The sequence below is a fragment of the Gordionus sp. m RMFG-2023 genome, chromosome 4 (genome assembly GCF_954871325.1).
Source record: "Gordionus sp. m RMFG-2023 chromosome 4, tfGorSpeb1-WG-v2, whole genome shotgun sequence".
Taxonomy (NCBI): Eukaryota; Metazoa; Nematomorpha; class Gordioida; order Chordodea; family Parachordodidae; genus Gordionus; species Gordionus sp. m RMFG-2023.
Window position 1 is genome coordinate 29,248,038 of NC_088778.1, and position 25,184 is coordinate 29,273,221.

At 27.5% G+C, this 25,184-nt stretch overlaps 1 protein-coding gene and 1 long non-coding RNA gene across 2 annotated transcripts; one reads left to right on the forward strand and one right to left on the reverse strand.

The window, feature by feature from the left end:
* On the reverse strand, positions 1 to 24,586 carry LOC135929099 (uncharacterized). The gene is made up of 12 exons (XM_065465605.1): positions 24,505 to 24,586; positions 24,383 to 24,465; positions 20,270 to 20,474; positions 17,769 to 17,983; positions 9,164 to 9,270; positions 6,824 to 7,016; positions 5,783 to 5,963; positions 3,521 to 3,599; positions 2,305 to 2,739; positions 1,919 to 2,235; positions 1,385 to 1,496; positions 1 to 160 (listed from the first exon to the last, which is right to left on the reverse strand). The coding sequence occupies exons 1-12, from the start codon at positions 24,550 to 24,552 to the stop codon at positions 105 to 107; spliced, it is 2,031 nt and encodes a 676-aa protein (XP_065321677.1). The 5' UTR covers positions 24,553 to 24,586; the 3' UTR covers positions 1 to 104.
* Positions 12,564 to 12,882, forward strand: LOC135927761 (uncharacterized). The gene is made up of 3 exons (XR_010572176.1): positions 12,564 to 12,705; positions 12,746 to 12,793; positions 12,841 to 12,882. It is a non-coding gene; the product is annotated as an uncharacterized LOC135927761 (long non-coding RNA).
* Positions 24,587 to 25,184: the final 598 nt, after the last annotated feature.

Genomic DNA, 25,184 nt, shown 5'->3' on the forward strand with positions numbered 1-25,184 from the left:
TTATATTACGGCACAAGCGCAAAAAAAAATAAATGCATGCAAAATACTGTATATATAAATAAAAAATATATAAATTGTCATGGATATAAAAATATAAGTTTTTATCACAGAGTTATAGAGTATACATTTGATGGGTGTCGGATTGAGTTGATTGACTTTCCTAGTTAAATGATGCAAATAAAATTATTACAAATCAATCAAAAAAATTATTTCTAGTATAATTAACATCATTTCTCTAAAATATTTTTTAACAATTAGGTTTAAATCATTGAACTTATTGCGTGTTACAGCACAATTTATCGGTAAATAGCACCATACTGAAAATTTATTTCAGACCTTATTAACAGATATTTCTATATAGAGATCTTTCCATAAGACAAAATATATTAACATCTGATAACACATATTAGATATTCAACCATTACAAACCTAATTTATCATTTTTTTTAAATTATCCTAGCCACCAGGAATGCGAACCTAACCTGAACCCCGAATTTTGGAAATGCTCCTTGAACCCCTAACCAAATCAACTTTTTGAATCCAGAATCAAAATAGTGTACGAGTGCATTGCACTTTATATCAAAAATATTTAGATACCTTGAAATATAAACCATTTTAGCTAGAGATTTATAATAATATTTAAAATATATTTTTGCCTATTTAAAATTGTGATATTTAGAATCATTCATGGAACCCAGCTTTGGATTAATAATCATAATTCCCTCGTTATTTCAATAGATTTTAATGACGATAACGTTTTTATTAGAGACCTTTGCAGAATAAACATCAGGCCTTTGCCCATGTCCCGCATATATTAACCCCAATGTTCTATATCAAGTATCTGCCCATATGCGAGCTTCTTTTATCTTAGCCAAAATTTTTACAAAAAAATTTTCAATATGGGATTATTCACCGAATGATTAAATTTTAAAGCAATAGAGAAAAATGTGTCGTTGTTATTATGATAATATAAGTGACAAAAAAGAAATAGAAGATTCGATTGGTAAGATATTACTTATCTATTTTGGCAGGTAATAATTAAACCCTCACAAAAATCGAATGTTTTAGTGCTAATATTATAAGTTTAAAAACAAAATTGCACAATATTGCACAAAAATATATATATTTAAATTCTCATGGATTATGAATTTTAAGTCAATTTTTTTTCTTATTTAAAAATTATACATAACGGATTTTATCATAAAAACCATTAAATTGGCAAAAAAAATATATCCATAAAAAAATAGATAAAATTCTATTTGTAATTATCTAAATATAAGAGCATCAGCAATTTTTATCTCTTCTCTTCAAAATTTTATTGTCAATTTATCTTTTTTAAAAAATGGTCGGTTTTGTGATGTTTAAACAAAAAATAGTACTATACCTTTGAGCAAACTGATATTTGAGAGAGTATGAAAATTGTCGTTGACGAAATGTTTGGTGGCCGCAGTTTTACTACTATTTTCGTTGCTACGACCATGAGAAGGACCCCAGAACTAAATAACACAGAAATATTATAACAATAGACCAATCACAATGCATTAAAAAATGGGATTCTAATTTAAAACAGCTGTTGGCCATTCTTTTTTACTATGTTTGTTAATGGATAAAGTAAGTTTAAGATTTTTGCAATTATATACCATTCTTTCCTTGTTTAAAATTTATTATTTATAAACCTGAAGACAAAAAAGTTTATAAATAATATATTTTAAGCAAAAAAAATAATCGAAAAATCCGCGTAATCAAAATGCCCAACAGCTGACTTCAATTAGCCCCATTTCAAATTCCATCTTTAAATTACGATTGTCAGTCTGACTGTTATGATATTTCATATCATTGGAGTCATCCATTGTTTGAAATAATAAAAGTTTTCCGTATAAATAACTTCATTCCTTACATCCTTCGCAAAATTGCTAACCTTATGATTAAGGACAGGTTTAAGATATAATCGCTTCCTTCCATCTATGTCCACTGGTTCCCCTTTATTTACCGCTACGCCATCGCTCCCAAAATCCCAGGATAATCTTAGGTTGGTCGAAAAGTAGGAGGTGTTCACGACATTCCAATTGGCGGCCGGATTTTGCGAATTCGCGCCGGAATTTGGGGAGTTATTTTCAGTAGAACGATTAGCATTGTCGGAGAAACTGCTGTTTTCGTAATCGTACGGGGAATATTCGGTGTAACTGACCTTGAGAAGAAACTCTAAGTCCAGATCAAGTATGGTCGTGTCGGTATCTACAAGTCAAAAAATAATATAATTTTATAAAAAAAACAAGGTAATAATATTTTTTTTAAAAAAATTACCAAATTTTTCCACCACTCCGTCCTCGAGGACGAGCGTATCGTAGTCGTACACCACCACGCTCTTGTAGAGGTAGCGATTGACCGACACGAAACTGCCGCCCTTTTTTTTATTACCGTTATTATTCGCCATATTTTTATCGCTACTATTCCCATCGTTCGAGCTCGTGTCGTTGGCACCCTCCAAATGGATAATGTGATAGGATGGGGGAGAGTTTTTGAGTTTTTTGTAGGATACCTTGGAATGGGAAGATTGAGGGTGAAGGGAAGAAGATGCGAAAAATGTTTCGTCTATGAAATTGGAGAGGAAGGCTTCGATGTCCAGAAGCCTTTGCTCCACCTTGAGGTATAATGATGAGTTATCATATCTTTCGTTCAAAGTTTCTCCTACAGATTGATCTTTTTGAATGGATGGATCATGTGAAGGGTCCTGATTATCTAGAGGTAATATATTTTAAAAATTGTTGGAAAAATTAAAAATTAATATTATATCTTCTATACCCTTTTTTTTAGATAATAAAATTCAAATATAAAAAAAAATAAGGGATTTATTAGTAGAAAATTTTTAAAATCATATATTCTAAAAAAATATTTATGTGTTGTTAGCTTTTCAACTTTGAAGCATTTTTTGAGAGCGTTCCTTTTTTAAAAAATCTGATATTTTCGGAAATGTATTTCATCATGTTTGAAATACTTGCTTTAAAAGCCACTAAAAAAACATATAACTTCTCCCATAATGTAATTTTATTTCACTTAAAATCCAAAATCTACATAATGATCATTTTCATAAAAAATAAATACAAAATAACAAAAAATCAAATTGATTAACGTTCCTTAAAATATAATGTTATTTTTAATTATTTTATTTGAACAACTGCAACACCCACCCTATGAATTTCAGACATCTTTTGTAATGAACTTTTGAACTTAATATTAGTTTATATTTGGTTATCTACAATACAAAAAGATAGGTATCCTATAAAAACCTGCTAAAACATACTTCGGTAAAAATCCGATTTAAAAAATTTTTTAAAAACGCGAACGTTGAAAAAAAAAACAACACACTGACGGAAAAAAAAGCACGTAAATGCTACACATTATAAATTTTCAAGAGCGTAGATATATTTTATAATTTTTTTCCAAAACTCATTTTTAAAAATAATTTTTCATTTTTTAAAAAAAAATAAAATAAAAATCAATTTGACCAAAAAAAAGTGACCTTTGATTAACTCGAGCGGCGTCCCGTCGAAAGTCGCGACCCCGAAATCTAAATATCTACTCAACAAATCGGATTCAATCTGTTATTTATTTTTATGTGGAATCGTGTTTTAATATTTCAAAAAAAAAGAGGCTAACTCACTTTTTGTTGGCCAATATGACTTCAAAATAAAAAAGACACAATTATTTTTTGAAGAGTAAAATTATGTTTTTGAATATTCGGGAAGGAAAAGGGAATAATGATTTTTTGAATATTCGAGAAGAAATAAAAATATTTTTTGAATAAAAGATTAAATATTTGGTTTTATAAGGCTCCGAACCTAGGCTAGGGTCTCTGAAAAATTGCATAAACCAGCTATGAGCACGAATCTAGAGCACAAGCAATGAGCAACAACGGAATTATATTTAAAGCTGCTTTTTCTTGACCTTAGGAAAGTAAATATGTTCACTATAGGTATCAATCGATAGCTAATCAGAAGAACTATCCAATTAGAGAGAGTTACTTTTCTGGGACTCCTTCTTATTCCTTTTTAATGAGCGAGTCTAGATCTTGTAAGGAAGGGAGAGTAACGAATCTTTTTATCAACATAAATCATTGATATGTATATCAAATAAAAGCTAATTGAAATATCTCTCGGCCAAAATAATAGAATAGTATTCAATCGATCTTAATATTGGTATGACTGGAGTGGGGGGGGGGGCAAATTCGATATGGGTATCAAATAGTAAAATATTATTTGAATGGAAAGATAGTATTCATATTTGGTCTTAATAGGTGGAACTTGGAATGGGTATATGACAGGGAAAAGGGGGGGGAGGAGTTAAAAGATATAAAATTGATATTAGTATGAAATAAAAGTTATTTCCACTAATTATCATTTTACATGGGTGAGTCTAGGACTGGGGGGGGGGGGGGGGGGTCTAAAATTTAACATAAATTCAATGTGGCCATCAAAAAACAAATTTAGCTCTCATTTTAATGCAATAATAGTCTATAATCGTCTTAATGGGTAGGGGAACCTTGCCTTGGATGGGGTGGGATTGGGTTATCATTAATAAAATTTTAAATTTTTTTTTTTAATGTCGCAATTAGTCCTAAACAAAGTGAGACGATGTTCATCGTCTCAATTATTACATAGGCCATAAAAATTAAGACCCGATTTTCTGTTCAGGCCTGTTTTTTCTAAAATGTTTTGGTTTAATTTTGATTATGAGTGACGGGGAAAAATAAGAAAATTGATTAGGAAATAATAGAATTTTAAAAAAGAAGGTCTAAAAACAACTTAGAAATGGATAGTATAATTTGGGCATAGGGAAGATTGACAGTGGTCATTATGCACGGTAAAATTTGGGGAAGATTGTAGATGGTCAAATTAAGTGGCCAAATAGTTAATGTGTCCGATCAAATTGCAAATGGGATGGCATATGAGTAATTTGGTCAAATGGGATGATCAAACGAAGAAGGCAAATTAAAGCTCAACGGAGAATAAATAGATGGAGTTTTGGGGGTATCGCTACCAATTGGTTGTAATAAAAAGGGGCATGATGAACTGCTGATGAATGACAGAGTATTGGCATAACTATTTGTGTTTACATTAGATCCAAATATGCAAGTTAAGATTATATTCATATTGATGGTATGTGGAAACTATACATGATCTGTAAAAGAAACGAACTCAAGCCAAATGATTTCAAAGGGGGGATCTGATTCATTGTGAAAGTAGTACATAGTTTCGCGGGGAAAGGGAGAGTGGAGTTTGGTTCAGACCCGGAGTTCAGATAATAATGTTATTAAAAAATTATATTCAGGGTGAAAGGGGAATATAGGATCAATAAATAGAATTTATTTATTATCTTGCAACATAAAAAAAAGTTTTATGATTATTCGGATTAAACTTGTCTGATATATAATTATAATAACAACAAATGATTTATTTTTATTATTTTGGTCAAAAGATATTTCAATCATCTTTTATTTGATACCTACACCTACATTTTATGATAAAAATATTCCTGACCCCCCCCCATGGCATAGAATCAAGATGATGGTTGATATCCAATAGATTAGATCTTTTGACGGCCTATCGATTGATACATATAATGTACATGTATACTTTCCTAAGGTCAAGGAAAAAAACTTTGAAAATTAAACAATTTTTTGCTCAGGTGTTAGTTTTCGGAGTTCGTGCTCAGAGATAGACCTGAAGCATTAAATTTGGTCGAAATTTTTAGGAACAAGCAAATCAACAACACTCATTACTACCTCATCTTGTCTACCATTCGTATCATTCCCCGTTGGGTTTCGCGAATTTTCGGTGTTTCGAGCTTCCGTTTCATCGTGAGAATCATAAGAGTCACGATTAGATGTCAAAGTGCGGAACGAGTAATACGTTGAGCGGGACTCTACGCTAGGACCGCGCGTGGATTTGGTTGGGTGAGATACACTTTTTTTAGGGAAACGGGAGTAAATTATTTTGTTCCCTTAAAAAAAAATTTCTTTCTTTTTTTGAATTTAACCTTACTTCCTATGTCCTGGACCTTACCTATTTGGATCTGGCTGGTTTTATTCTAGTCAAGGTTTAACAAAAATCTTCAAAGAAAAATTTTTTTCCTCCAAATTATGAGCAAAATTTCTGAAGACCAAACAAAATTGAAGATTTTTTAATCAAAAATTTGTGATTTCCTCGTGAGTATCGCTAACTATTTACTTAACAAAAAAATTTGATATATAATCCTGTTTAATCATTCTCAAGAAATCTTCTTTAAAAAAAATCTCCCGAGATCAAAATTTTATCTTTTTTTTTATTGAGCGAAAGTTTACGGATACTAGTAGCCGATTTTTTTTAAAAAAAATATTTATATATCATTAAATTGTACCGAAACAAATTAATTTATGAAAGATATTTGATGATCATTATTTTAAAATACATAAATGATAAATAAAATATAATATAATAGGCATATTAATTAAACCTGTAAAAAATTTTAATCTCACACCCTTCCCCAACCTTCGGCTCAGTCTATAACCACCTTTCTTATCACAAATGTCTCTTACCCCCAATCTTCTTTTCCAAAACCCTCTACCCCCACTAAGTCGATCCCTAACCCTGATAAGTAGAATATAAAATGGATAACTTTACTGAGGGTACTTTCCTACGTTACTCCCCCTCCCATCCATAATGGAATTTAATTTTAATTAAGCAATTTACATCGTACCCCGTCATTGTGTTAAAGAGCCCTGTATTTAACCCCTCCTCCCCCTCCATAATTTTTAATATAATTAATTAATTTAAAATGTTCTTACTTCTCCTTTGAGATTCTTGCGCCGACCGTATCAGTGAGCCTCGGGCGAAAAGCTATCAGAGCATCGGCCAAGCGTAAAAGTATAAAGCCAGATGGGAGACAAGCCTGACGGGGTTCGAAGAAAGGCCCGTGAGAGTTGGCCAGTTCGTGCTTCAAGTCGAGACGAAAGTCGCAAGTTCGCGGCCGGGTCGGGCCTGCAGAGAAAGTACGCAAAAATAATTTTAATTTTCTGAAAAATGGGCGTGAAACTCAAAGTATTACTCTCTATATATATACCCAATCTTCAATCTCGTAGTAGAGTATTCCTCCATTTTATTCATTTAGCCTCCCGCGAGAATGGTTGGTCATCCGGAGAAACAATGAGGTCGGTGATGGATATTTGAACGAAAATTATAAATTCGAGGTTCAAATGCGAATCGCGCGATTTTAGAAAAAAATTTATTTTACGAGACAGACAGTATAATCGCAACAAATATTTATTTAATGTAATTTTCAAGTGTCTCGTGTTTTTGGTTAGGAACACATTACGCAATATTAGTTATGTAAGCCACGTGATTTAGCAAAATGGAGGTCTAAACCTTTCTGCGATTTATAAGCAAAATCTCCAGGCTCACATAACATTATTTTGGCTATCATTGTACCATTCTCACCACCTTCGTTAGCAAAGCTGAGACGGACTCACGAAAAAAACCGGCCAGCCTAAGAAATCCCTTTTTCTTGTGGGCAAGGACTTGCTACCGCCTAGTGTAGTTAATTTAAAAATGACCCGATAAAGATTATAACCAAAATAACATTATGTAAGCCTAAAGATCTCGCGCATAGCTGGCAGAAATGCTTGGACATCAATTCGCCAAATCTCGATGATTACAAAATATTATTTTAACTAAAATCTTAATCAGACCCTTTTTGAAAAATTGACTCAAATCGGCCTTTTTCATTATGCGCTCTAACTATCCTAAGTTTTATCTCTTCCCTTCCATCGAATAACCTTCTATGCCATCCTTTTCTCCTGATTTGTATTTTATATATTTTTTGACCTTCATTAATTTTATCTTAGACCAAAAAAACAATTATAAGTCATACCCTATTATAGATAATATATTATATCAGCCTACTATTCAAATAAAAAAAACCACTGGCCTGTTAAAGAAATCTTAATCTGGCCGTTTTAAAAAATCGACCCAAATAGGGGATCGTTTAGCAACACTACAAAATACCCTTTATTTTATCAATTTTTTTAAAATGAAAATTACCGCATTTTTCTTACTCTATGTCCCAACTCTTAATAATCAAAAAAATCCTCGAAAAAAAACTTTATTTTTTTGCCTAATAATGGGCCAAAAATTTTTTTTTTATAAGTAAATCTTTTTGTAATTTTTATGCATAAAAAAATTTTTCAAGATGTAATCAAAAATTTAGTTTGAAAAGAAAAGTACACTTTACAAAAGAACAAAAAAAACAAAATAATATATTATAAAAATGCATTTTTGACAAAAACAATGGAGAAAAATAAAAAATAAAGAAAACCAATATCAAAAACAAAAAAAAAGGGGCTCGGACCGGGTACGGGCCGTGGTTTGCAGATCTCTAGCTTCTTATATTTCGTCTTTTTTTAAATTGTTTACATTAATTTTTTTTAACTAGTTTTATATATTATATTTTTTTCTTTAATATAAATAAATATAATGTATATAAAATGAAATAAAACACTTTTTAATTTAAATTCAATTAAAAAACTCTAAGTATTAGTTTTAAAAAAGGAACATAAAAGCAAAATCAAACAAAACAAAAGTTTCAAGATTTATAAATATTTAACAGTTCCTGATAATTAATCTTACCCATTTTTTTTAAATTCCTACTTTCTTAGTGTTGTTAAAAAGCCCAATATGGGTCGATTTTTAAAAACGTCCCCGATTAAGATTTTAGCCCAAAATAATATTGCGTAAGCCTCGAGTGGCAAGTTAAAAGCCCAAACCTTTCCGCCCGCCCCATCCATGAGCAAAATCGCAAGGCGTGCAACAATATTATTTTGGTCATAATCTTTATCGGGCTTTTTAAACAATACCTATGTTCTAAGTGGAGGTTTCGCAAGACTTTTTTTTATAAAAAAAACTGATCAGGCCCAGATGTTTGATATTGGTTTTTCTGTAGAAAGTCCCGGAACGGCTAACTCAATATTTTATTCAGAATAATATTACGCAAGACATAGAAAGTTTGCTCATAAATGGCACAAAGGTCTAGACATCGATTACAGGAATCTCGAGGCTTAGGCAATATGTTTCTAGCTAAAATATTGAGTTAGCCGTTTTTGAGCCGCTTAATTATTTTCCGAAATATTTACCGTAATAATCGATAGCGTCTCTGATGACTTGCGTTTCGTAGTAGATGAGCGTTAGGTAGCATTTATAACATCGCTGATTCGGCGTTTCGTGTCCGATTTTATCTAGGCTTTAATTAATTTTATTATAATATATTTTATTTTAAAATTTTTTTAACCATAATATCATATGATAAAATCTTCGATCTTATTGTTTTAGATGGATATGGGAAGAGTTGTTTTTCTTTAAAAAAAACAATTAATCTTATTTCCTATTCGTATAATACAGGATGGGGTAAAGAAAAACAAATTTTTTTAAACATAAAAAACGGGCAAAAATAACAATTAAAAAAATATGTGCTTTACTTAAGATATCATTTTAACGAGGGAAGAGTTTTTTTTTTAAATAACAATAAATGTATTTTACATTCATATAATTCAGGATGAAAAAATAAATCTGGTCAACCTAGGTAAATCTGGAAATCGCCATTAAACGGAGAAGAACTGTGGATGTATAAGATTATAATAAATCCAGATGCTCAACCTGGAACTGGGTGAAATATTTTTTTTTTAAAAAACAAACAGCTGACTTAAATATAAAAAAATTGCAAATACTGGACCTAATTTTGTTTATTTTTTACAAAAACCGGACAGGGCTGAAATTATTTCCCTCATTTGTAAATGTGATAGACATTTTTTTTTAAAAAAAAATAAAATACAATTGATTACAAATATCAAAAAAGAAAAAAATAGAGACAGCGAAAATAAATTTGAATTATTAATAAAAAAAAATAGAAAATTAAGAGAATTGAGAAAAGATGGCAAAAAAAATAGATCATAAATAAATAAAATACAATGATTACAAATATCAAAAAAGAATAGAAGAAAGATGACAGCGAAAATAAATTTAAATCTTTTAATAATAAAAAAAATGAAAAATTAAGAAAATTGAGAAAAGATGGCAAAAAAAAATAAATAGACTATTAAAAAATAAAATACAATTATTATAAATGTCAAAAAAGTTAAGAATAGAAAAAAAGATGACAGTGTAAATAAATTAAAAAAAATTTTTTTAAAAAAATGAAAAATTAATGAAAAAAATATATTAAAAAAAATAACACAAAAAAGCATACATTTCATATTTGAACTTGGCATTACTGTTAATCCAAGTATTTTCAAAATAATTTAAAAAATCTAAAATAGAACTTAATTGAAAAGATCGAGCTTGGTTAGTTAACTCAATCATTATAGATGGCACATCCCTTTCTAATAAAAATGGCATGGCCATTACAATACGAAAAAATTTATGAATATAAGGATTTCGCCTGTGTAGTTGGGTCAGGCGATATTCCTGAATGCGTCTTACGATGCATTGACAGAAATGGAAATAGCAACCCTTTACAATAATTCTTGGAAAAATTTCCTTTAGGGCTAAAAATACGCCATTTTCAAAATCTATTGTTGCACTTGGTGGCGAAAAAATTAAACCTAATGATAAGCAATAATTTTTTAATAAATAAAACATTCGAATATATGTATTTTTATATTTATCTGGTAAAAGAATATACGCACAGATAATTAATGTATTATTTATAATAATATTTATAGTGTAAAATTGTTTAAATAGTTTAGGGGCGGCATTAAACGTGCCATCTAGATATATTTTATCTGCCAAACAAAGGCGAGATAAAAGTATACGAGTAGAAAAAATAAATAATTTATTATTATCATTACAAATTAAAAAATTATTATTAGTTATTGTGACTTTATGTTCCTCAAGCAATGCTATATCAGCATTTGTGCGAGGTAAGAATGGCCGCGTCGATTGAATAACGCGTGCCATTATTGTTTTTACCGACAAAATTGGTAAGATTTTAGGATGTCGCATCGCAAAGGAATCTAATTTCCTTTCGCGCGTAACCTTTTTATATATTTTATGTAAGCTTAAATATTTATTTAATTTTGTTTGATTTTTTAATTCATTTAATGTAAGTAAAAGTTCATAATACTCTTCATCATTATCATGATTATGTTGCTTAGTCATCATAAAATGAGTACCTTATATACCCCCTTACAACTTTGTAAACGACATTTATAAAAAAATCCTCTATTTATTTGAATAGATTAAATTATTATTAAATTTAGATTTTATAAATTTATACGAATAATCTTCAATGCCTATAAAAGATAATTTCCAGATAAAATTAGTAGCATATTTTAAATTTACTTTGGTTGGTTGGAGGGATCATATTATTTGATGCTAAGAATAAAATTTCCAAGTTAACAAGATGACATATTTTAAATTTACTTTGGTTGGTTGGAGGGATCATATTATTTGATGCTAAGAATAAAATTTCCAAGTTAATAAGATGGCATATTTTAAATTTACTTTTGTTGGTTGGAGGGATCATATTATTTGATGCTAAGAATAAAATTTCCAAGTTAACAAGATGGCATATTTTAAATTTACTTTGGTTAGTTGGAGGGATCATATTATTTGATGCTAAGAATAAAATTTCCAAGTTAATAAGATGGCATATTTTAAATTTACTTTGGTTAGTTGGAGGGATCATATTATTTGATGCTAAGAATAAAATTTCCAAGTTAATAAGATGACATATTTTAAATTTACTTTGGTTGGTTGGAGGGATCATATTATCTGATGCTAAGAATAAAATTTCCAAGTTAACAAGATGGCATATTTTAAATTTACTTTGGTTAGTTGGAGGGATCATATTATTTGATGCTAAGAATAAAATTTCCAAGTTAACAAGATGACATATTTTAAATTTACTTTGGTTGGTTGGAGGGATCATATTATTTGATGCTAAGAATACAATTTCCAGGTTAACAAGATAGCATATTAGTAATATATTATATAATTTACCTTGGTTGGTTATGGTCTCAAATGTTGCTGGAGAAAATATTTCAGATAAAATTTTAAAATAAAGTTAGAATTATATTTTACTTTGAGTGGCTACTGATATACTATCTACATTTATGGGATCAGCTATAAAATAAATTTTTATAAATTATAAAATTAGAATTATATTTTACTTTATGTGGCTATAGATTTAACTTGTGTTATTTCTAAGCAGGCAGGAGCTATAATATAATTATTTAATATAAGATTAACAAAAAATATAACGGTACACTGTTAGATTTTTGGAAGGTATTATTTTTAAATATCCATTTCCCTGCACATGATGGCCTGGTGCATTTATAATACATAGTATTATAACTATCATATTTTCTAAAATGTGACGGAATCATAAGGTAATATTTATGGTATCGTACCGCCTTTACTATTTTTCAGCCATAATTAGGGATTTTTTCGCATGACTTTTTGCTAAATTTTGCTTAAGCTTAAAATTTGTATGCTCGATTTAACAAGCTGATTGCTCAATATATACTTTTACTTTATAAATATTACCTTATGATTCCGTCACATTTTAGAAAATATGATAGTTATAATACTACTATGTATTACAAATGCACCAGGCCATCATGTGCAGGGAAATGGATATTTAAAAATAATACCTTCCAAAAATCTAAACAGTGTACAGGTATTTTTTGTTAATCTTATATAAAATAATTATATTATAGCTCCTGCCTGCTTAGAAATAACACAAGTTAAATCTATAGCCACACAAAGTAAAATATAATTCTAATTTTATAATTTATAAAAATTTATTTTATAGCTGATCCCATAAATGTAGATAGTATATCAGTAGCCACTCAAAGTAAAATATATTCCTAACTTTATTTTAAAATTTTATTTCTCCAGCAACAATTGAGACCATAACCAACCAAGGTAAATTATATAATATATTACTAATATGCTATCTTGTTAACCTGGAAATTGTATTCTTAGCATCAAATAATATGATCCCTCCAACTAACCAAAGTAAATTTAAAATATGTCATCTTGTTAACTTGGAAATTTTATTCTTAGCATCAAATAATATGATCCCTCCAAACCAAAGTAAATTTAAAATATGCCATCTTATTAATTTGGAAATTTTATTCTTAGCATCAAATAATATGATCCCTCCAACTAACCAAAGTAAATTTAAAATATGCTACTAATTTTATCTGGAAATTATCTTTTATAGGCATTGAAAATTATTCGTATAAATTTATAAAATCTAAATTTAATAATAATTTAATCTATTCAAATAAATAGAGGATTTTTTTATAAATGTCGTTTTTTTTATAAATGTCGTTTACAAAGTTGTAAGGGGGTATATTAGGTACTCATTTTATGATGACTAAGCAACATAATCATGATAATGATGAAGAGTATTATGAACTTTTACTTACATTAAATGAATTAAAAAATCAAACAAAATTAAATAAATATTTAAGCTTACATAAAATATATAAAAAGGTTACGCGCAAAAGGAAATTAGATTCCTTTGCGATGCGACATCCTAGAATCTTACCAATTTTGTCGGTAAAAACAATAATGGCACGCGTTATTCAATCGACGCGGCCATTCTTACCTCGCACAAATGCTGATATAGCATTGCTTGAGGAACATAAAGTCACAATAACTAATAATAATTTTTTAATTTGTAATGATAATAATAAATATTTATTTTTTCTACTCGTATACTTTTATCTCGCCTTTGTTTGGCAGATAAAATATATCTAGATGGCATGTTTAATGCCGCCCCTAAACTATTTAAACAATTTTACACTATAAATATTATTATAAATAATACATTAATTATCTGTGCGTATATTCTTTTACCAGATAAATATAAAAATACATATATTCGAATGTTTTATTTATTAAAAAATTATTGCTTATCATTAGGTTTAATTTTTTCGCCACCAAGTGCAACAATAGATTTTAAAAATGGCGTATTTTTAGCCCTAAAGGAAATTTTTCTAAGAATTTGCTAAGGGTTGCTATTTCCATTTCTGTCAATGCATCGTAAGACGCATTCAGGAATATCGCCTGACCCAACTACACAGGCGAAATCCTTATATTCATAAATTTTTTCGTATTATAATGGCCATCCCATTTTTATTAGAAAGGGATGTGCCATCTATAACGATTGAGTTAACTAACCAAGCTCGATCTTTTCAATTAAATTCTATTTTAGATTTTTTAAATTATTTTGAAAATACTTGGATTAACAGTAATGCCAAGTTCAAATATGAAATGTGGAACACATTTGATGTTAGAGGGGTGAGGACGAATAACCACGTTGAAGGATTTAATCGTGCTTTAAAGGAATACGTTTCTTATCCTCACCCCAATATTTATTTATTTATTGATATCATTAAAAATATAGAACAAGATATGGATCTTATGTTGATGCAATTAGATGATGGGCGAAAAGTTACCGAAAGAAGAAAAAAATATATCTTATTAGATTATAAAATAAGAGAGATAATGATACTTTATTGTGGAAATTTATATAGTCCCATTGAATATTTGGATAAAATATCCAGATATTTATATTCTAAAAAATGCATTGGTGTTTAGCTCATTTTTTTTATACTGGTAACTTTTTGCCCATCATCTAATCAATTTGTTTTATATTTTTTTTGAAATCATTAAAAAAATATCATTACTGTTGATCCAAGTTATTTTATTGTAGTTGGGTTTGGCTGAAATGGTCTATGCCAATTTCAAAATCTATTTATGTTCCTCAACTATTGTTATACCATCATTTGTGGAGAGTTTTATATGGTAAAAGTTCATAATACTAATCATAATGTTCTTGAGATTGGAATGCCTGAATGGTACACTAAACCCTTCCTTTGTATATTTTTTTTATCAGTTTGTATAACTTATATTTATTGTCGTTATATTTTTTTTATAAATTATTTCAATTCAAAATTATCATTTTTATTATTGTTTCGCGCACTTTTATAAAATTATTTTTTTTATTTAACCTGATATATGTAATTAAATTCTTATAAAATAAATTTTTAATATTGTCTACGCGAATTTTTAGAAAAATTTTATAATGAATAATAATTTAATGTTTTGTATTGTCAAATTATACACTTGAAATAAAAAGAAATTAATATGTATCCATAAGTTAATCAGATATTTAAAGGAATAATAAGTATAAATACCTACTATAAAAATTTTATCAAAGGAGTTCTTGGTAAGAAAAAATAATCAACGATCCCATTAATCTTTAGAAATAACAAAAAAAAATGAGTTAATCTGATATTTAAAGGAATAATAAGTATAAATACCTACTTTAAAAATTTTATCAAAGGAGTTCTTAGTAAGAAAAAATAATCAACGATCCCATTAATCTTTAGAAATAACAAAAAAAAATGAGTTAATTAGATATTTAAAGGAATAATAAGTATAAATACCTACTATAAAAATTTTATCAAAGGAGTTCTTAGTAAGAAAAAATAATCAACGATCCCATTAATCTTTAGAAATAACAAAAAAAAATTGAGTTAATCAGATATTTAAAGGAATAATAAGTATAAATACCTACTATAAAAATTTTATACAAAGGAGTTCTTAGTAAGAAAAAATAATCAACGATCCCATTAATCTTTAGAAATAACAAAAAAAAATGAGTTGATCAGATATTTAAAGGAATAATAAGTATAAATACCTACTATAAAAATTTTATCAAAGGAGTTCTTAGTAAGAAAAAATAATCAACGATCCCATTAATCTTTAGAAATAACAAAAAAAAATTAGTTAATCAGATATTTAAAGGAATAATAAGTATAAATACCTACTATAAAAATTTTATCAAAGGAGTTCTTAGTAAGAAAAAAAACGATCCCATTAATCTTTAGAAATAACAAAAAAAATTAGTTAATCAGATATTTAAAGGAATAATAGTAATAACCTACTGTAAAAATTTTATCAAAGGAGTTCTTAGTAAGAAAAAATAATCAACGATCCCATTAATCTTTAGAAATAACAAAAAAAATTAGTTAATCAGATATTTAAAGAAATAATCGTAATAACCTACTGTAAAAATTTTATCAAAGGAGTTCTTAGTAAGAAAAAATAATCAACGATCCCATTAATCATTAGAAAAAACAAAAAAAATGAGTTAATCAGATATTTAAAGGAATAATAAGTATATATACCTACTGTAAAAATTTTATTTATATAGTTCCTAGTAAAAAAAATTAACGATTTCATTAATCATTAGAAATAACAAAAAATATTAAAATATATGAGTAAATGTGATATTTATAGAAATAATAAATATCTATTTTCCATTTACCCTCAAATATATTTTCTACCCAGCTACAAGTCTCATGAAATTATATACAGAAAACGAGGTAAATAAATTACTCCTAGTTTACCATTCTAGGTTATTTTTTTATAATAAATATTACAAAAAAATTGATTTATATTTTTATTGTTAAACAGATAAGTTATCTAATGCAGAAGAAAAATTTGTTATGAATTATTATAAAAAATATATATAATATTGAATAAATTCTATTTATTAAATATGTTAATAATATTAAAATATGCAATTTATATTATAAATATATTAAATAAATTATATTAATTATTATATTTTAATAAAATCTTATAATCTTACAATTTAATATATTTACATCATAATTTACATATTATATCTAATTTAAATAAATATGTATTTTCAATATTATATTATATTATTAATTTATATAAATATTTAATACTAAAATTATATATTTTCTAATATTTATATTAATAAACTTTTCTTTATATCAAATTAATTAAATAATAAATAATTTACTTTAAATAGTAAAATCTGTCTAATCTGTAAAGTTTAAATTTTTTAATATTTTTAAATCTCTCGCTTCAAACTTATAGGGGCCATTTTGTCAGCCATTTTAGCTTATTTGCTTTTTTAACATTTTTTAATAATAGTAATTGCGGACTGTAACCTAATATTATATTATATCCTAAAAAGGAATATTTAGAAATTAAAGAAATAAGAACGCAGACGATAATAATTTCCAAAGACAAATCCTATTTTTTTAGAACTTTTTTAAAAATTTGAATAGACGGATATGGGGTTGACTAAACTGCAAATGCTTAGGTAAAAATTTGATATATATTCTATTAATTGAAATACGCCAACTTAAGGATTTAATATTAAAAAAAAATTAAGATGTAACTATAAGTTTTTTTAATTTAATTATATTAAATGATTTTAACTATTTTTTATGAGATAAAAGGAAATACAACTATTAATGTATATTTATTTATTTATTGATGATATCTAATAATTTAATTTTTATAAATTAATTATATCATAAGAAAATGAATCTCACTTCAATTAATAGAATATATATCTAAAATTTTTACCTAAGCATTTGCAGTTTAGTCGAACCGGACGGATAAGACAACCTCTATTTAAACAAGGGACGCGTTACGTTTTTTTTATTAAAAAATTACGGCAAAACGTAAACGCTCAATTTATGCGCACTATAATATGAGACATTTTGTCTCCGCGGCTAATTGTCTTTTCGTAAGCAATAATTTTATAATAATAACTGTCAATTACTTACAAACCTAGAGGAATATAAAAAAAAGGTAAACTATATAGAATTTATTTTTTATATTGTTTATATTATAAAACACATATCTTAAGCTTAAAAAAGAGGAGTATAATATTACTTGCAAGCGTATATCAAAAGCGAATTCATATTCGTCGGCTCGATTTCGATATTTTTGTTTTCGAGATCTCGCGAATCTTTCACCCTCCATTCCGCCGCCAAAGAGCGAGCCGATTTTTCCAACATGATTGACGCGCCAAAATGTTTGGGTTGGGTGACCAGAATGAACGAGTTCTCGTTCACGTATTCCCGATTGAAGAGAATTATTCGGTTGAACTGAGAAGGAAAAAAAATAAATAATAAGAGTGAATGAATGAATGGATAAATAGAACATACGAGTAAATAATTAAAACGGGACATAAAATGGTGGATAAAAATTGAGGGATGAATAACCCTGCGGGAGGAAGTAAGATTAAATCAGATCATGAAAATAAAATTAACGAGTTTGCTCTATATTTTAAAATTGAATAAATTACATGAGATTTTGTGTTTTAGTGTAAATTTTAAAGGAATTAATAAAAATTTCCTTTTTCATTTTTTTTTAAAAAAAATATTTATAGTTGTCGCTTTTTAAATAAATCAATTTCCTGTCATTTTTTCGAAAAAAAAAAATTAAAAAAATAAAATAAAATAAAATGGAAAGGTGGGTTTAATAAAAAAAAATTTTAATAAAAAAATGCTATTATAAAAATAAAAATAAATAAAAAAAGTGTATAGAAAGTTTCAATGAGGGATGGATTTATATTTTATCATTATACATAATTCAGTCCTTCCTTCCAAGTGTCCACTTCCGAACTCCAGCAATTATCGCTTTATCCCTTTACTAATCGAGATGCTATATTTGTGCCACCCCTTCCAAGTTTCCCAAACCCCTAAGAGAATAACAGAATAAAGCGACCAAATGTCCCGCGAAATCCAGAACATTTTTTTAGAAAATCCCACTAAATAATCATGAAATCTTAAAATTAGATAAAATCTCTTAAGTTTCTTTATTTAGGCTCAATATCAGCATGAATTTTACGACGGTACAAATTGTAAAATCTTCCTTAAATGGGTCTTCTGACACTGAAATAAAACTAAGTCGAAGCATACAAAGAAGTAGCTCAGAATTATTTTTAAAAACCAATTATCCAATATAACTAAAATAAGATATAATTTTAAATGATAATTAGATATGAATATCTTAAAGTGATGACATTGAACGATATAAAATCAAGTTCGAACATTTTGAAAAATAATAGTAGATATAGTTGGCTTATAAAACTTATAAATATCAATGAATATGCAATAATTTTATTACGCTTTTACAAAATTCGTAAAGATTTATCTCATCTAAACAAAAATCGGTGAAAGCAATTAACAAAATTTTTTTTTCATGTTCCCCATTTAAATGCGGCGAAAAATTGGCTCTTCATTCTCATTAGTTTTATTGAAAGTCAAATTGATGGTAAAGCAGAATTTTGCACACGCGTGTAATCTCACTTTTCTTATTATTTCGCATTGAAAAACCCCCGCAAACTCACTTTTATAATATGTCAGGTCTGGTGACGAAACATCTGATATTGCGTCAAAATGAAAGATGGGCGCCAACCGACTTTAAATTAAAAAACTGGTTGATATTCTTGTTACTAAATCTAAACAACGTTTCATTAATTATTGCCATGTGTCACGAATGCGCGAGGAGCGCAAAAACAATGTAACCACCATTTTGTTATTATTTGAAGAGAGAAGAAAAAAATAATAATTGGCAACTCTGGAATATGATGCCATTGTTTTTTTTTATTTTAACAAATTTCTTTTTATAGAAAAAAAAATTATAAAAATAATTAACAGACGATATTTGATGAGGGGAAAAAATGGTAGCCAAATTTTTAAAAAATATCATTTAAATTCATTCAATCCGTGTTTGAATCTTAGAATTACAAAGCTTTAAAAAAATGGCGTCGCTAGTCTTTAACGGGAGAGGAAAACAGGAAATAGAATGAGCTGCGATTCTATAGATAATATTAATTATTATAGATTTTGTTGAGATCATAAAACTCATTTTTTGAAAATGGCTAAATGGACCCTTAATCATCTGTATTATTCTCATTTAAAAATTGTTATATGGGTTACGCTGCATTTATAGTAAATGCGTGCGATATTTAACGCAGCGTTATTACAGCTGATTGGTTCCAACATAAGGTAAACAAATTTAAGTTTAAGTTAAAATTATTTTATATAATATTTATGAAAAATCATATACCTTTTTATCGAATTCTCTATTATATTTATAATCGTATCGCATATATTTTTATAAACGCGTTGCAACATATGTTTTTCAAATTTTATCATAGCGTTATCATCATATCGCTTCATATTTATAAATTTTTACCTATTTATTGGCTTGATTTTGTAACAACTTAACGCGTTTACTATAAATGCGGCGAGAAGAAATAACCGAGAAAATAGAAATTTTATGAAACGAGTAGATTATAAATGAAATCAAAACAAATCCGCTCCGCCCTTCGCAATAACGAAAAAAAATAAGCTAGGAAAATAAATATATAGGTTTCTAAAAACTAGTCTTAATCCGCGATGGGGCTCGAACGACCACAAATAAAGTTGGAAATGCTGCCCGTGGAAAGCGGAAACGGCTGCCGAAGCCGAATGGATGATGGAATCGTGCCCGTAATCGAGGATGGCCTGGTGGCAGTCAGAAGTCGAGGCGTAGGATATCAGATGGGCGCCATCTTGAGTAAAACCAAGGAACACGTGACTAAATAGGCTTAATTAATAAAAAAATTAATTTAATCTTTGTATCATTAATTTCAAATTATTTATACACACGAGGTCTTTTAATTTTTTTTTTTAATTAATAGTCTATTTATAAACTAAATTTTTTAAAGGTTATTATTATATCAATAATATTTCGAAATGCCATTTTATTTCTCAAAAAAATCAAAATAGAAATGGTTCAGTGATAAATAGACGACACGTCGGGTTTAATAAAATGCCTCTACTTCACCATTTTTTTTTATCGAGTACACTTACGCTACTTATGAAACAAATTGCATACCTATCTAAGTTACTATCCCCGCTATTTTATATTTTTAGGCCCAGATGTTTTTATTCGTTTATTTCTTTTTTTGCGACACCATCCCGATTTTTAAATTTTAATTTTTAAAACCCATACAAGAAATGAGCAATTCCGCCCGGAAGTCTCTAAAATCGATAAATTAAAGGGTAAAAAAAATGGTGCGTTAACGTGATGTGGACCTGTTCGGGCATTATTTTTGCAGGTTAAAACCAATATGGAAACCGATAACTCGACTTTTAAAGTTTTAAATCTTTATTTTATAAACCTTGCCTGACCACTCAAGCCCCGGTCCATTTAAATCATTCGCGACTAAAGTTTGTTTATATCGCCATATTAAATTTTTTTTAAACAGTTTTATTTTAATAGCGAAATATTCTCGAAAATAAAAAGAGATAGGCAGGAGGCGTATTGAAATGAAACTTTTATTACGACTTTTTTTTTAAAAAAATAAAATATAGTACAAAATATAAATACAAAATTGTTAAAAATTATAATAGCGATAAAAAAAAATTTTTATCGATCTTTTAATTTTTTTAATAGATTAGAAATTATTTTCTTTCTTTCTTTTCTTTTCTTTTCTTTCCTTTTTCTTTGTTCAATTAACTGGAATTATATTATGGTATTTATTTTAAGTCTAAAAAGCAATTACATTTTATTTAATTATTATATATATATTTTTTTTAATATTATATACGTTATCTAGTAGCAGCAAGTTTTTATTTTTCAATAAATACCATAAAACCTGTCTAATATGGGTACCGACTTCAGTTACCCAATTTATCAAGACCAATATTAGTTGAATAGGAATTATATTTTGAATCAAAATTGGTCAAATTAAGGCGTTACCTAAATTATCAGGAATCAAGTTTTACTGTATTGATGGTGTTTTTAGGCTCAAGAAACAATTAGGGGGGGGGGGGGGCATGGTTAGTTATTGTCATAATGTAAGTAAAATCATTGTAATTATATAATCATAAATACTACATATTGTTCTACTCAAAATTCAATATTGCATTTGGTGTTGTTAAAAAGCCCCATTTGAGTCTACCAAATTGATATTATGTAAGCCTAGAAATTTGGCAAAAATAGATGTCAATGCCCTTTATGAGCAAAATCTCCAGGCTTGGATAATATTATTTTGGTCAAAATCTTAAATTGAGTGAAACGGTTTTTCCGTTCGATACGGTAATAGGAAGAGTAAAAATCCCAGGAATAAAAGCTACCCCTCCCCCGAAAAATTTTAAATAATTTATAAAACGCTTCTTGAAATTTTCTCAGATAAAGTTAGGATTGGTCCAGGCCAACCTTCTCAAATTGGGTCATTTAACAACACTAAAGTAAAGCATATATTGATAAACTAATAAGGAAAAGAGAATAGAGAATTACCCAAAATTTTTTGTTCATTTGAATTTGTCTATTTGTTTATTTCCATTGTTTTTTTTATTAAGAAAGAATTTAAATTATTAGCCTTGGTATTGACGTTCGATTGAGATATATTTTTAGAATTTTAAAAAGGTCTAAAAAAAATCCCTTATTTTAGCTAGTTTTAACTATTTGGTGGCTCTTATTTTTTGTATTTGTTCACGTTTTTTTTGTTTTTTTTTAATTTTCATTCTGTTTAGTCAATCGAACCAGGATACATTCTGAGACTTTTTTTCAATTTTAAGTATTCTAATTAAAAAGCTTTCGAAAAAAATTATGTACATATTTTTTTCCCCTCTCATTATCTAATATTATATATAATAATGACAAAAAAATTAATTAAAAATATTGGAAATGGTAGTTGTTTGGGATAAATATCAGATAGGGTCTGTTAAAAAAACTGTGGATCAGTGCAGCCCTAGCAATTACAATTCAAAAAAATACTGGTGATTGGTAATTTAATTTCTATTTTTTAAAAAAAAATTTGCCACTCTGACCCACCATCTTTACCCAAAAAAAAATCCTAGATAAGCCACTGCTTTGGAAAGTATTTAATTTAAAGGCAGTATAAAAACTATATGATAAGCATTATTAATTTATAACAAGCTATCAACTATTTTTTCAAATTCTAACTCTTGGTGCTATGGGGATAAATCATAATATTTTGTTGTACCATTGTTTTTGTATTTATTTAAAAATGTTAATATATTATTTATATTTTTGCAATTATAAATTTTATTTTAAACAATTATTATTTAATCTTAAACAACCTAGTACAGCTGATGGTATGTGTTTTATATGCTTAACATAATGATTTTAAACTCAAATTTTATAATAAATATCAGTAGTGTTGTTAAACTACCTAACTTTAGTAAACTACAAAACAGCGTAGCCACCATTTTAGCCAAAAATATTCCAATCAATCTTCAAGTTGAGACTCAACTTAGAGGCTGAAATTCAATTTTTTAGGCTAAAAGCTTGACTAAGCCACAATAGAGATGGTCAAAGTTAAGTAATTTAGCAATGCTAAATATCAGAGAGCTGTGGGTCTGATCAGAAGCCCAGCTTGATTTGTAATATGGTATTATTTTTTAAAATCTAGGCTGGTCCCAAACATAATTTCCAATAATTTCCAGATGGGTCAGACTGACAGACCAGCCCAACAGAACTCTCATCCTGGATTATGAATATGATAATAATCAAACAGGTTGGAATATAATGGGTCCTTCAACCTTTAGTTATTTGCTAATATTTTCAATTTCCATTGTTAATAATCTGCAAAATAATATTTCAAATAAAATAACAGAATAAAAATTAGAATGGGCCATAAAATAAGCAAAATCCAGACAAGGTGAATAAAAAATTAATAAAATCTGAGCCAGGCTTCAATCTGTTGGGTTTGAAAATGGAAATAAAAAATATTTGGGTTAGGCTTAAATTTTGACCTCAATAGGGTTATAGTAATAATTTTCAAATATTTTATAAAATAATAAAATTAATAAGTTTAAAACACAATTTCTTTTTCATCGACTAAATAAAATCATAAGTCAAGCCTCCTATTATGAATTTTAAAATTAATATTTATAATTTTGTGTAGTATTGTCAAAAACCTAAATTCAGGTGTTTTTTAAAAAAATATACTTAAATCAAGATTCTATCCAAAAAAAATACTTAAACCTCAAGATTTTGTACATAAAGTTTGCCAAACAACTCTCTTTGACCACTCAATCCAGAAAAATATTACACAACCCTTAAGATTTTGCCCATAGATGGCAAAAAGGTTTTAACATCTATTAACAAAATCTTGAGGATTATAAAATATTTATCTAGCAAAAATATTGAGCTAGCTATTTTAAAAAATCAGCTCAAATTGAGGGTTTAACAACACTACCATAAATGGAAAGGTTTGACATTTTTAATAAATCTTAAGGCTAAAGTAATATATTTAGATGATTTAGTGATTTTTTAAAAAGGGCATGTATCAAGGCTTTTGGCAGCACTAATTTCAAATTTAGGCTTTAGAATATTTATTATGGTTTGGGCTATTGAAAAGTAATAATTTGGAAGAGCTTATTGGCTTTTCTTTATTACTTTTAATATTGTAATCAGGAACTAATATAAATAGCGAATTTATTATAAGTAATTTAAGAAAAATAATAATTAGTATAGATTACTTGTCAATGTACTGATTTCGAAAGAGTATATCAAATAATTTATATTTTCTTATAGTGGTATTTTGAACATTTTTTCGCCCATACTAAAGAGAATATTTTAATAAAATCATAAAATATACTACCTCTCTCTGGCATAAATTTTTATAGACATTTTTCCCATTAAAATTCATTTTTATTCATTGCATTCCCACCGAAAAAAATAACATATGAAATTCTTAACAAACTACTTCACTAACAAAATATTATATTGATGCAGAGATTTGTAGATGTCAAATGGAGGTTTAAATTATAGGCCAAAATACGGGATTATTATAATTACCTATATTAAATTATCTACAATAGAGATTTATTATAATCTTTAAATAATATATATTATTACTGAATATTGGTTTTTAATATTTATTAATTTTAAATATTTTAGAGTGTGACAATATTTTTATAAATTTAGTACTTATGCAGTTTTTAATAGATACTTAATACTTTTTTTCTGCTATTATTATATAATTATTATACTTTAAATGAATGGAAATTTTTTATTTACGATTATTCTTAACCCTTCAATACTCCGGAGAAAAAAATGACGTTTGTACTCGGTTGGGGTTTAATAGACCCTAATTTCATATATATATATCTCTAATATTTTTATTTTTATTTTATATTTGGATATAAGATAGATTTAACCTTAAGTTTGATAAAATATAAATAATTTTATTTCTTAAGCCTAGATTAAAGATGATGAGGATAATTATAATTTGTGCCAAAAAAATTTTAAAAAAGCTTACTTTTTCAAATTTCAAATATA

Bases quoted from the DNA above. Each gene is read 5' to 3' on its own strand.
- LOC135929099 (XM_065465605.1), bottom strand. From the start codon at position 24,552: ATGAATTTTAATGGGAAAAATGTCTATAAAAATTTATGCCAGAGAGAG. The intron at 20,475-24,382 runs GTAATCTATACT...TTATTAATTAAG, and splicing joins CGAAATCAGTACATTGACAA to CCTATTTAGTCACGTGTTCC. The intron at 2,740-3,520 runs GTCACTTTTTTT...TATTACCTCTAG, and splicing joins GCCGCTCGAGTTAATCAAAG to ATAATCAGGACCCTTCACAT.